The sequence below is a fragment of the Coregonus lavaretus genome (assembly GCF_964263955.1).
Source record: "Coregonus lavaretus genome assembly, chromosome: 32".
Taxonomy (NCBI): Eukaryota; Metazoa; Chordata; class Actinopteri; order Salmoniformes; family Salmonidae; genus Coregonus; species Coregonus lavaretus.
Window position 1 is genome coordinate 29,528,405 of NC_140019.1, and position 14,767 is coordinate 29,543,171.

Consider the following 14,767-nt stretch of genomic DNA (forward strand, 5'->3'; position numbering starts at 1 on the left):
TGTGAAAACCTTGTGAAGACTTACAGAAAACGTTTGACCTGTGTCATTGCCAACAAAGGGTATATAACAAAGTATTGAGAAACTTTTGTTATTGACCAAATACTTATTTTCCACCATAACTTGCAAATAAATTCATTAAAAATCCTACAATGTGATTTTCTGGATTTATTTCCCTCATTTTGTCTGTCATAGTTGACGTGTACATATGATGAAAATTACAGGCCTCTCTCATCTTTTTAAGTGGGAGAACTTGCACAATTGGTGGCTGACTAAATACTTTTTTTCCCCACTGTATAGGGCTAAATATAGCCATATAGGGCTAACTATAGTCATTGAAGGCTAACTTTAGTCATATAAGGCTAACTATAGTCATTATTAACGATAGTCATTATTTATTATTATATAGGGCTAACTATAGTCATATAAGGCTAGCTATACTCATATAGGGCTAACTATAGTCATATAAGGCTAACTATAGTCATATTTTTATTTTATTTATCCTTTATTTAAATAGGCAAGTCAGTTAAGAACAAATTCTTATTTACAATGACGGCCTACACCGGCCAAACCCAGATGACGCTGGGCCAATTGTGCGCCGCCCTATGGGACTCCCAATCACGGCCGGTTGTGATACAGCCTGGAATCAAACCAGGGGGTCTGTAGGGACGCCTCAAGCACTGAGATGCAGTGCCTTAGACCGCTGCGCCACTCGGGAGCCCAATATAGGGCTAACTATAGTCATATAGGGCTAACTATAGTTATATAAAGCTAACTATAGTCATATAGGGCTAGCTATAGTCATATAGGGCTAGCTATAGTCATATAAGGCTAACTATAGTCATATAGGGCTAAATATAGTCATATAGGGCTAAATATAGTCATATAGGGCTAACTATAGTCATATAAGGCTAACTATAGTCATATAAGGCTAACTATAGTCATTTAGGGCTAGCTATAGTCATATTGGCCTAACTATAGTCATATAAGGCTAACTATAGTCATATAGGGCTAAATATAGTCATATAGGGCTAAATATATTCATATAGGGCTAACGATATAAAAAATCCCTCTCTTTCTGGTGCTACTTACATTCTGTTTGCAGTGTGTGTATGTTTGTTGGGAGAGAGTGTTGTGTGTGTTTATGAGAGAGACAGACTGTGAGGGAAGGAGAGTGGTGTGAGGGAGGGAGAGTGGTGTGAGGGAGGGAGAGTGGTGTGAGGGAGGGAGAGTGGTGTGAGGGAGGAGAGTGCGGGAGGGAGGGAGAGTGCGGGAGGGAGGGAGAGTGCGGGAGGGAGGGAGAGTGCGTGAGGGAGGGAGAGTGCGTGAGGGAAGGAGGAAGTGTGCGTGAGGGAAGGAGGGAGTGTGCGTGAGGGAGGGAGAGTGGTGTGAGGAAGGGAGAGTGGTGTGAGGAAGGGAGAGTGGTGTGAGGGAGGGAGAGTGCTTGAGTGAGGGAGGGAGAGTGCGTGCGTGAGGGAGGGAGAGTGTGTGTGAGTTAACTGAAGTGTAGAGGTTTCATGCAGTGTTTTCCCTTACTGCCACAATGACATGCAGATCATTATGCATGTATATTCCTTCCTCCCATTCCTCCAACCAAATCACAGCTAGGCCTTTGCAAATATCAGCAAATCAGCCATTCTATGCAATATTATATTATACAGTGAACAGTGTGAAGTTAAATTCAACATGTGTTGTATTGTGTAGCAGTGTGAATATCAGTCACAGGTTTGTGGTGCGCATAACATTTAGAAAACGGGAACAAGCGTCTGGGGGACAGGGTGAACAGGATGCTAGGCCACTGGTTTTTTTCCACTGTGGTATCGCGATACTACTCGGTATCATGATACTTGGCATGTTATTGTATCGTTAGTAAAATGTTGCTATCGTGACAACACTAGTTGGGCATCTGTCTGTCTGCCTGCCCACCTTGTCGTGCAGGGTCCAGCCCAGGTACTTGAGGTATCCGTCGTTGAGGAAGTCTCTGGGGTTTTCTCGGAGCCACACGCCCATCTCCTCGATACACACGGCCCTGATCTCAGCCACGCGGTCCCGGTAGCGGTGCACAAACACACCCCGGAACGTAGCATTCATCATGGAGGACAGCTCCTCCTGGTGCTCCCGCAGCTACACACACACACAGAGAGAGACGAATGAACGCTCGCACACACAGAAGTGAGACTGAATGGAATCTGTAGGGATGTGCCGAAGATGAGCCGAATCAGGGTGTGTGTGTGTGTGTGTTACCTCGCTGATGGTGGCCTGTAGTTCCTCCAGCCTCTCTGAGGCTCTGTGTTCGGCTCTCTTGCTCTTCTCCATGTCGTACCGTCTCTGGGTGGTCTTCATCTGGGCAAACACCATCACTGCTACCTCCACTATACCAGTCATCAGCTTCATCGCTAGGGAGAAGGGACACACAGTTCCACAAATGGATGGACACACAGGGCCAGACATATACCCCAAAATATGGTTATGCACACAGACAGACAGACACACAGACAGACATACAGACAGACAGACATGCACACAGACAGACATGCACACAGACAGACAGACATGCACACCAGTGTTTCTGCTGCACTCATTTTCCTGTGTTGCTGCGCCATGGCAAAATCATTGCTGCCACACAACCAATAAAATATGGAACATAAAAAATATTTCTGCTGAGGCGCATTTTGAAGATGCATTCCACATGTACTTTTCCTCTGCAAACAAAACAAGTAATGAATAGAAAAATCTAACAAACCCATAGTAGAATAGTTTATATATTTACCTAGTCGGCTTGTTGTTGTGTTCTATGCTAGATAAATATTCCTCTCGTGGCGCATTCATATTATAAGTACCATAGGGAGGGAAACATGCATTCTGACAAGCAGTCAATTCACAACAATTCTTGCAATCGTGAAAACAGCAGTTTTAATGGCATTTGTTAAAAAGAAGCAGATCCCAGCTTTCCATTCCTGCTTTATTTATTTCTCAACTCCTAAATATGCGCGAACTGCGCCATTTTAAACCGAGGGTTTTTAGCAGAAGCATGGTTAAGCATGTTACCACTCAGCAATTGGCAGCAAGTGCATAGGGGAGAGTGGGGCTAAATGTAACACTGGTCAATTGTAGGGTGACTTGGGGTACAACGCTTCTCTACCTCAAAATCATTTATTTGGAATGACTTAAAATTGTGATGAGACAGATAATATTTTTTGTTGAGGAAGAGTAGTGGAAACCAGGGAAAGCGTTGGGGGAAAAATTGTGACATGAAGTGGTTTCTGTGAGAAGTACAGGCATGGGGCATTTTACCAAGGGTGGCGAGTTACCCCAAGTTACCCTAACAGGTAGGCCTACATTATATGCAGTGTTTATGCACGTTTTTTTGGGACATAAAATGCATCAATATGATAATAACTAGTTAAAAGATCACATTTGAAATCTGGCTAATGATTAGCCCAATAGGGTAAATAGGCAACCCCATGCTTCAGCCTATTTATTTGCACTTTGCTGCATCAGTTGGGCTAAAGGTGATATTGTTTATTGCTAATAGCATACCTGATAATATGGACAATGCATAAGCTATATACTGTACATGGCCCAAAATGTTAAAATAATTTTAACAAATAATTTTACCAATGTGTTATTGGGCTAATTTCTGGAGGTGGAAATTCTGTTTTAGATGGTGTCAGAATACTTATTTTAATTAATTTTGGAGTAGAATGTCACCAGAACTGAGCTCCTCGGTCCTTCTACATAAAAATTATAGGTGGGACCCTCCCCCTTCAACCCCACTCCGCAACCTTTTCCCCCCCACTCCTTTTCCGCCCACTGCTTCAAATTTTTCCAGAGGAAACACTGATGCACACATACAGACAGACATACAGACAGACATGCACACATACAGACAGACATGCACACAGACAGACAGTCAGACAGACAGACAGAGCACACCTCGCTGGTAAATACATTGAACCAATGAGTGTGTGCTGGGACTCAACAAAAACACTACTGTGGTCATTATGCGGTGGGTGTCCCGTGTCTCACCGATGAGGGTGCTGGTGTGTCTGAAGGCCCTGACCTGGGAGTCAGACAGGCCGGTGAGCAGGGCCAGCAGGGCGGAGAAGAGGTACTCATCGTACAGAAGGCTGTTCTGGCAGGAGCGCACAAGCACCTGCACAAACTCACACACGCCAGCCCGGAACTTACGCCACTGGGGGCCCGGGGAGCACAGGGGGTAGTTCACAGAGTCCTGTGTGGGGGAGGAGAACAGGAGATATGAGGGCTAAAAATATCTCCTTAAATTTTGGCCTCAATGTTGTGTATGTTAGCTGTAGAGGTTCTACAGAAGCAATAGGAAATATAATTGTATAACATTGTTCCAACTAAATAATAATGATATCACCATTCATATAAAGCTTTTCTCAAACCCAGGGCACTTTACATGAGTCACGAAGAGAGAAGTGTTAAACACAATTTAAAAAACTCTAAAGTTCAACTCTGACTTGGTTCTAAAAGGCGTCCCTGCTCTCTCACCTCGTTGAACTCTTTGGTCAGTGTGCTGATGATCTCAGCGTTCTGCATGCCGTCAAACATCTCTCTGCTCACCACACCTGAGGAGGAGGGTCGTGTTCATTAGCCATGAAAAGGACGAAAACGGTCCAAAACAGGAAGGGACTACCTGGACTTATACATTAAGAAACAACCCTGGTGAGGAGGATCAAAGCTGACACCACCTGGCCCTAGCATACAAGCAGTTCATTTTCCCTAAACATGAAATGCTTACACAAAACTAATATTTGTTAATGAACAAAAAAATTTGATGTGAAACCCAGGGCTAAGTACATGATATGTGTTTTAAACCTCCATCCCCCATAACTTTCTTCATCAAAGTCTTTCATCCATCCATAGACCAGTGTAAGTATACACTGAAATGACTGCTCGCATGACGCTGGTCCTTGCATTGTTAGCCGGCCCAGAAATCAATAGACAGAGTGCTAATCAATGGCTATTCTGGGGATCAGGTTAAAAGATCATCCAGTGACCCCTGACCCCAATCACTCCCTGCCCTCTCAACCTTTCAGACACCCTGGCGACCCCTGACCTTTGCAGCCACAGCACTGCACGACGAAGTTGATGAGCTCCAGTAGTCCCGCCTCCCGGTCCTGCTTGTAGCTGTCTAGCCACTCGTCCACCACTGCCTGGAGATTGACAGGGAGACCACAGCCAATGAGGGGAGAGCAACGTACAAGGTCAAAACTGACATCATTATGTGGCAATTACAGTTACTCCTTTCTTGCCAGTTTACGCCCTCCTCCAGTCTCTTTTTTAAATTATCATTCCCTAAACAGAAATGGGTATATACACTGTCATCCCCTTCCCCTTTAACCTCTAACCGTATTACCTATCTGTCATCTTCTCCCGCCCCGTCTCTCCAACTCACTAGGATGGCAGAGTATGAGCAGAGGTCTGTCCACGACCCAAAAAAATCTTGGTCGACCGAAAGTCGTCTGTTCTTTCGACCAATCGATTGGTCAAACTTTTTAAACGTGTATAAAAAAAAAAATCAACTATATGCATTGAGCTTACAGTTTGATGAAATAAGAAAAATGCCTCAAGAGGTTGTCAGAGATCTAGATAACCAGAAGAAAAAAACCTTAACCTGACCTAACTATTCTCCTCCCGCTCCTGCTGGCTTTCGCAGATTCTGCCATTACTCTCCTGAAGTTGCCGGTAATAGGCTACACGAGAACTTGGCATCCTTTCTCATGTGGAACGCCAATTTATCTTACAATTTCTACTGATCTGCGTGCCAGTTATGGTTTTCATATGCACATTTTCATGAAACAGGTTCCTTTAATTTATAATAAAGTATTAATATCTCAAAATCATTGTCATGTGGTTAATCAAAATTCTATCCAAATCTAAATGAAAATGATACAAACCTAAAAAGTAACTTATATTGCCATTGCCAACTATGTACAAATAGTCTACATAAAGCCAACAAATAAAAACATTGCAGCCTGCAGGTAGAAAATAAAATATCCTATAAAAGTAAATATCCTATAAATCATACACATGGCCTGTCTTCAACGAACTTAAAACATTGTATCAACTAATAACTTGGGTCCGGCCTGAAGCTTGCGCTAGCGAACTTGCAACATTGTATAAAATATTCTGGCAGCTCAGAGTTTCCAGTGCCAGTGAGTTCGGGACAGACACGGCTGTAGGCTATTTGCGCAAGGGATAAGAAGCAGTGCTTCACTTGGGCAGGAGCTCAACGGAGCGGAGTACCGGCACCTCAAATGTTCTACTGCTTGAGCTCCTGTTCTCTTATAGAATATTAGCTCAAAAGTATTGTGGAGCTCCTGCACCTAAATATAAACAGTACCAGCACCCAAAATGAATACCGGAACCTATTTCAGTCCAAGTCAAGCACTGATAAGAAGTAATCAGGTAGGCCTATTTTATGACGTTTCCACTGGATCAGAGCATGACATTTTTCCATTTCACACTGTGCGGTTATTGAAAAGGAGAGAGCTGGAAAGATTTTTCTAATACATTGAGGAACTATTGTAATTCTCAATGGATGTAAAAACAGACATTGTTTGCTTGCTGTTTGAGGTGAAGAAAACATTACTTTGAGAAGCTCCACAGGTCATTAGTGGTGGTGTGTTAAGCCAATCAGAAATACTATCAGATCCTCAAATGGGCACATTTATATGCCTACATTTGCGCGCAGGCCACGTAGTACTTCTATGTGTGCGCGTCCTAACTTAACATTGACAGGAGCGCTCCAAACAAAAGACAATGACTAAATTGACAAAACTCGTAAATGGAATGAAATAAACCAAAACTTCTCTCTCACAGGTGTGCACTCTGCAAACAATGTGTCCACTCCGACAATGATTACGGGAAGACTGGAATAATAATATTGAATGCATTAACAGAAATTACCGTAACCAAAGTAACAAATATTGTAGATTAGAAATTATAGGAATTAATGGTAAATGTACTACTGGTGATGTAATGGGGAATTGATATACACTAAAAATCAAAACGCAAACAATTCACACAATGAAGTTATGAAACAATGAATGTGCACAAATTGGCGGGAGAGAGCACATTCTGTAGAGAGAAGTGCATTGTGCATCTGGGCGGATGGTCAGTCCGACGTCTGCATTGGCCATGCAGCATTTACGCTGATATGGCCTCAGCAGAAGTCAGGGCATTCATAGTTCTTGCGCTTCGTAGAGAGCTGTTGTCAAGGAAGTGAGTTTGTGTTTTCTACAGGATGTACCACCCCCACCTACCGTCAACCAATCATGTCAATGCGGAGTTATACAGAGCCCATCGCATTGTTACAAAATTTGGAAGGCGCATGGCAATGCGGTACAGAGCTCGATTTGGCCTCTGCATGCCTCTGGAGGCTCCGCAATTGCGTTGCAATCCGACCACATTTTCGGATCAAGCATAAATTGGCTTTTAGTCTAGGCAATGAATTAGTTCACTGAGATGGGCGCAAATATATATATATATATTTTTTCTGCTCGACTAAAACAATCTCGGTCAACCAACAACCTAATGACCAAACAATCGACTAGTCGACTAATTGGGGTCAGCCCCAGAGCAGAGCTACTATTCTATAGTACTACTAGGATACAATTTGTACTCATTGAGTCGAATAAGCTTATCCATCTATGTGACTGTGCTGAAGGCTGAAAACAATCTGCTACTATATAACAGGGAACTCTCTTTTCAACAGCCTTTTACTCCCTAACCCTCAGGAGACTGGGGAACTGGAGCTTCAGAGCCCAACAGTGGGTGGAACAACCATGAGCTGTCAATCATTGACTACATGGCCCAATGGCAGCTCTCCTACCTCTCTACATCAAAGGGCCTTAGTAGGGTAAGATCTGTCAGCTACTGACAGCGCATGATAATCACCCCCATTGTGGGCTGTATAGGCCTCATTTCCCTGTCATTACTCATCCCTCCCTCCGTCCATTCTCTCTTTTTCTCCCCCCACCCCAATCCGTCACTCCCTCTCTCACCACCATGGCACTCTTTCCAGACCTCACAGCCTCATACATATCCCCGGCTCTCATGCCCTGGTTCCCCCTCCTCTCTCTCTCTCGCCTGGGGGAGCCAAGCTGCCTGGTTGTCCCCAGGGAAGACTGTGGTGGCTGAGGGGAACGGGCTGGAGGGGTGGAGGTGGTGCTGGGACTTGGGCTGGCCTGGGATGCAGCTTTACGCCTAGGTCTCTTGGGTGGCTGGAGATAAAAGAGAAAAGATAAGGAGGTTCAAAAGGATATTGTGAGTAAATTAATGTAATTATATGAATAGTGTAGTTAGTGTTGGTGCTCCCCCCAAAACAGTTTATGTAGCTATACAATATATACATTTTTCCTATTTTGTTGCCTTACAACCTGGAATTATATTGGATTTTTGGGGGGGTTGTATCATTTGATTTACACAACATGCCTACCACTTTGAAGATGCAAAATAAAAAAAATTGTGAAACAAACAAGAAATAATTATTTAAAAAAAAGAAAAGGACTTGAGTGTGCATAACTATTCACCCCCACAAAGTCAATACTATGTAGAGCCACCCTTTGCAGCAATTACAGCTGCAAGTCTCTTGGGGTATGTCTCTATAAAGTTGGCACATCTAGCCACTGGGATTTTTGCCCATTCTTCAAGGCAAAACTGCTCCAGTTCCTTCAAGTTGGATGGGTTCCGCTGGTGTACAGCAATCTTTAAGTCATACCACAGATTTGAGGTCTGGGCTTTGACTAGGCCATTCCAAGACATTTAAATGTTTCCCCTTAAACCACTCAAGTGTTGCTTTAGCAGTATGCTTAGGGTCATTCTCTGGAAGACTGAAACAGGTTTCCCTCAAGAATTTCCCTGTATTTAGCGCCATCCATCATTCCTTCAATTTTGACCAGTTTCCCAGTCCCTGCAGATGAAAAACATCCCCACAGCATGACGCTGCCACCACCATGCTTCACTGTGGGGATGGTGTTCTCGGGGTGATGAGAGGTGTTGGGTTTGCGCCAGACATAGCGTTGTCCTTGATGCCCAAAAAGCTCAATTGTAGTCTCATCTGACCAGAGTACCTTCTTCCATATGTTTGGGGAATCTCCCACATGGCTTTTGGCGAACACCAAACGTGTTCGCTTATTTTTTTCTTTAAGCAATGGCTTTTTAATGGCCTCTCTTCCGTAAAGCCCAGCTCTGTGGAGTGTACGGCTTAAAGTGGTCCTATGGACAAATACTCCAATCTCCGCTGTGGAGCTTTGCATGAATACTTTTGCAAGGCACAGTATGTCTTCGTTGGGATAAAATGATGGCACCTGCTTAACTTTCATAGTGGTGGCTATGTCTGAATCTGTGTGTGTCAGTGTAGGCTGCTGAGGGGAGGACGGCTCATAATAATGGCTGGAAAGGAGCGAATGGAATGGAACCCAAGTGTTTGATGTATTTGATATAGGGATGGGCATATGACCTTTTTTGACAGAGTACTCGCATAATTTTTTTCAGAGTACTCTACTCGAATGAAAAAAAAAGCTATGAAAAGCTATTTTTATAACAAGATGATTGGACTCCACCTGTGGTAAATTCTATTGACTGGACATGATTTGGAAAGGCACACACCTGTTCCTAGAGCTTGCCGCCTGGCCAAACTGAGCAATCGGGGGAGAAGGGACTTGGTCAGGGAGGTGACCAAGAACCTATTTTTTATTTTTACCTTTATTTAACTAGGCAAGACAGTTAAGAACAAATTCTTATTTTCAATGACGGCCTACACCGGCCAAACCCGGACGACGCTGGGCCAATTATGGGACTCATTGTGATACAGCCTGGAATCGAACCAGGGTCTGTAGTGATGCCTCAAGCACTGAGACGCAGTGCCTTAGACCGCTGCGCCACTCAGGAGCCCAATCAATTGAATTTCCCACAGGTGGACTCCAATCAAGTTGTAGAAACATCTCAAGGATGATTAACGGAAACAGTATGCACCGGAGCTCAATTTCAAGTCTCATAGCAAAGGGTCTGAATACTTATGAAAATAAGGTATTTCTGGTTTTTATTTTTAATAGATTTGCAAAAAAAAATTTTTTACTTTTCGCTTTGTCATGACGTATTGTGTGTAGAGTGCTGAGGAAATAGTTTTATTTAATCCCTTTTAGAATAAGGCTGTAACATAACAAAATGTGGAAAAAGTCAAGGGGTCTGAATAAAAAATTCAGTCAACAAAAAAACAAGTGCCATTTAAGATTAATTTATTTAAACTGTAATATCAACAGGTCATATTATATTGTGGAACACAATCTTCAAAAATGTAGTAACCTCAGCAGTGTGGTGCTTGCTTGTAGAAGCCTATGGCTGAGCAATGGCATAGCCTTGTTTTGTTAATTTAGCAGACAATACACTCTTATCTCCCTAGCCCTTATCACAGTCAAGACACCTATTTGTGACTGACCGGCTCGATTCGGTCTTATGTAGCAAAATTTGAAGTTGTGTTTTTTTACATTAGATAAAAGTAGAGACACAGAGCTAGAAAATGGTATACCACACACTACAGTTGAGGAACAATGGGAAAGTAATTCTGCTTTGAAAGTTGAAGGTGGTCCTCTGTAGCTCAGCTGGTAGAGCACGGCGCTTGTAACGCCAAGGTAGTGGGTTCGATCCCCGGGACCACCCATACACAAAAAAAAAAATGTATGCACGCATGACTGTAAGTCGCTTTGGATAAAAGCGTCTGCTAAATGGCATATTATTATTATTATTATAAACTTGTAACCTCACTTTTGAGAAATTGGCTCTTGAATGTTTTGGTACCTACTGGAGAGCTCTTCTTTGTCTACACCCATTCAGCATCGTTCACACCCTCTTAAGCTTTAGCCCCCCCATCTCTTTAAGGATTCACATTTGAGGCTATGTCCTAAACCAAATATTTCAAGACTAATGGCTAGTTTATACTACGGGTGTGTTCGTAAATGTAATCTGGAGTGCCAGAGTGTGCTCTGGGCATACGTAAACTCTGAGCGTTGTCAGATTGGCCGTTCGTAAATTCAGAGCGTTTCGCTCTTGGAGCGTTCAGAGAGCTAACTGGACGCTCTGGCCGAAAAGTAGGGTTGATCCGAGCGTTCTGACCTAACAGCAGTCAAGCACCCAAGCTAACTGGCTAACGTTGGCTAGCTTGCTAGCTACTTCCAGACACAAATGAGAGAACAGCTCACTCTGACCATTTTACTCGCCCTAGCAGAGCTGGTTAGGCTGTTTTTATGTTATCCAGAGCGTTGGTGACTGCAACTGTGCTGCTGGCAACAATTTAATTACGCTTTTTTGCCAACGTTTACTGACCCCGGCCATATTCAACGGGTGATGATAATTTGTTAATTCGTCAGTTATTCTGTGCTCTGGCACACTCAGACGAGAGTGCTCTGAAATCAGAGTAGATAGCCAGAGCGAATTTACCAGCTACATCTACCGACAGTTGTCGCAGTGACATCATAAACATTCTATTGAAATAGTTACTTGCATTGTGGAGTCTTTTTATTAGCCATGTAGCTAGCTAGCTAAATGAACCATAATTCCAACTCATAACGTTACTACCCTACATGAATCTGCAGGTAGCTAACCAACCTGGTTCAATGTTAGCTAGCTAACATTAGGTTATAACTAGCAATGCAAATAACTCTGAGAGGGTGGTGCGGTCTGCCAAACGCATTACCGGGGGCAAACTACCCGCCCTCCAAGACACATACAGCACCCGATGTCACAGGAAGGCCAAAAAGATCATCAAGGACATCAACCACCCGAGCCACTGCCTGTTCACCCCGCTATCATCCAGAAGGTGAGGTCAGTACAGGTGCATCAAAGCTGAGACCGAGAGAATGAAAAACAGCTTCTATCTCAAGGCCATCAGACTGCCATCACTAGCACATTCGAGGCTGCTACTGCCTATTGAAATCACTGGCCATTTTAAGAAATGGAACACTAGTCCATTTAATAATGTTTATATATCTTGCACTACTCATCTCATATGTACAGTGGGGAGAACAAGTATTTGATACACTGCCGATTTTGCAGGTTTTCCTACTTACAAAGCATGTAGAGGTCTGTAATTTTTATCATAGGTACACTTCAACTGTGAGAGACGGAATCTAAAACAAAAATCTAGAAAATCACATTGTATGATTTTTAAGTAATTAATTTGCATTTTATTGCATGATATAAGTATTTGATACATCAGAAAAGCAGAACTTATTATTTGGAACAGAAACCTTTGTTTGCAATTACAGAGATCATATGTTTCCTGTAGGTCTTGACCAGGTTTGCACACACTGCAGCAGGGATTTTGGCCCACTCCTCCATACAGACCTTCTCCAGATCCTTCAGGTTTCGGGGCTGTCGCTGGGCAATACGGACTTTCAGCTCCCTCCAAAGATTTTCTATTGGGTTCAGGTCTTTTGACTGGCTAGGCCACTCCAGGACCTTGAGATGCTTCTTACGGAGCCACTCCTTAGTTGCCCTGGCTGTGTGTTTCGGGTCGTTGTCATGCTGGAAGACCCAGCCACGACCCATCTTCAATGCTCTTACTGAGGGAAGGAGGTTGTTGGCCAAGATCTCGCGATACATGGCCCCATCCATCCTCCCCTCAATACGGTGCAGTCGTCCTGTCCCCTTTGCAGAAAAGCATCCCCAAAGAATGATGTTTCCACCTCCATGCTTCACGGTTGGGATGGTGTTCTTGGGGTTGTACTCATCCTTCTTCTTCCTCCAAACACGGCAAGTGGAGTTTAGACCAAAAAGCTCTATTTATGTCTCATCAGACCACATGACCTTCTCCCATTCCTCCTCTGGATCATCCAGATGGTCATTGGCAAACTTCAGACGGGCCTGGACATGCGCTGGCTTGAGCAGGGGGACCTTGCGTGCGCTGCAGGATTTTAATCCATGACGGCGTAGTGTGTTACTAATGGTTTTCTTTGAGACTGTGGTCCCAGCTCTCTTCAGGTCATTGACCAGGTCCTGCTGTGTAGTTCTGGGCTGATCCCTCACCTTCCTCATGATCATTGATGCCCCACGAGGTGAGATCTTGCATGGAGCCCCAGACCGAGGGTGATTGACCGTCATCTTGAACTTCTTCCATTTTCTAATAATTGCGCCAACAGTTGTTGCCTTCTCACCAAGCTGCTTGCCTATTTACCTGTAGCCCATCCCAGCCTTGTGCAGGTCTACAATTTTATCCCTGATGTCCTTACACAGCTTTCTGGTCTTGGCCATTGTGGAGAGGTTGGAGTCTGTTTGATTGAGTGTGTGGACAGGTGTCTTTTATACAGGTAACGAGTTCAAACAGGTGCAGTTAATACAGGTAATGAGTGGAGAACAGGAGGGCTTCTTAAAGAAAAACTAACAGGTCTGTGGGAGCCGGAATTCTTACTGGTTGGTAGGTGATCAAATACTTATGTCATGCAATAAAATGCAAATTAATTATTTAAAAATCATACAATGTGATTTTCTGGATTTTTGTTTTAGATTCCGTCTCTCACAGTTGAAGTGTACCTATGATAATAATTACAGACCTCTACATGCTTTGTAAGTAGGAAAACCTGCAAACTCGGCAGTGTATCAAATACTTGTTCTCCCCACTGTATATACTGCATTCTATTCTATAATATTCTACTGTATCTTAGTCCATGCTGCTCTGTCATTGTTTGTCCATATATGTATATACTCTTAAATCCCATTCTTTACTAGTTTAGTGTGTTTTTAGGTATATGTTGTGAAATTGTTAGATATTACTGCACTGTCAGAGCTAGAAGCACAAGCATTTCGCTACACCCGCTATAACATCTGCTAAACACGTGTATGTGACAAATACAATTTGATTTTATACAAATAATATTACTACACAGATCATACACGTAACATTTGCTAGCTAGCTAACAGTACAGTTTAACTTGAAATGAAAACAACTTTCTGACAAAATTAGAAACGTGTAATATCTGAAAATGACTCTCTTACCCGTATACATGGATAGACACTTCTTCTGTCACGGATGCCATGGTTGCCCTTAGTTTGAAGATGTAATCCGGAGACAGGTGTTCTCTTTTTGACTCCGTCTGCATATTTGCAATTAAACGCCAGAATTTTCTCCATCTCCTTAGCTATCATACTCTAATTCCACTGATTTCAAAACTCGGTCCTCCAGAAAGTGGAGAACAACACTTATGCAGTTCTACTACATGATATCTTTCAAAAAATAAGCTTTCAGAAAGGATTACCTACACATACTGACCTGCTCATATTATAGACTGAAGCGTGCTACATGACAGACCAATCCGAACTCACACTCCGAACTCATCTCTCGGCATGTCCAGCCCACTCATCATCTCAGCCAATCATGGCTAGCGTGAAGGTTGCTGTCTTTTTCTGTGGCTAAACCAATTAGGCTCGTAATTTAACAATTTTATTTGTATTTACAGATGGCATACAAGTTTGTTATTAAGGCACATGAAAGTTCACATGTTCCAGAAGGCATTTCTGCCAAAGAACGCACTTAGATTTTTAAAAAAAGTTTAAGTTCAAATGGCGCTTCTATGAAGTAGTGACGCGCGACATATGCCTAGTTTCCTGAAACCAGTCACATTTTATAGTAAAACAACAATGTAATATAACAGAATAAAATATAACAGAATAGTGCGAAGTGATTTGCATGTCACGTCTGGAACAGTTATTCTTATAGAGTGATCATTTGAAACAGGGCTCAATT

General features: G+C 43.0%; 1 protein-coding gene across 1 annotated transcript in view; it reads right to left on the minus strand.

Annotated features, from left to right (window-relative positions):
* The window catches only part of stag3 (STAG3 cohesin complex component), a gene marked incomplete at both ends in the record, with an annotated part of 39,575 nt that overhangs the window by 22,919 nt on the left and 1,889 nt on the right, over positions 1–14,767 (minus strand). The window contains 6 exons of the mRNA XM_084149852.1: positions 1,924–2,121; positions 2,242–2,393; positions 4,027–4,231; positions 4,516–4,592; positions 5,084–5,180; positions 8,034–8,252. Of these exons, the coding sequence (XP_084005978.1) occupies positions 1,924–2,121; positions 2,242–2,393; positions 4,027–4,231; positions 4,516–4,592; positions 5,084–5,180; positions 8,034–8,252 (948 nt within the window). The remainder of the gene's footprint in view (positions 1–1,923; positions 2,122–2,241; positions 2,394–4,026; positions 4,232–4,515; positions 4,593–5,083; positions 5,181–8,033; positions 8,253–14,767) is intronic.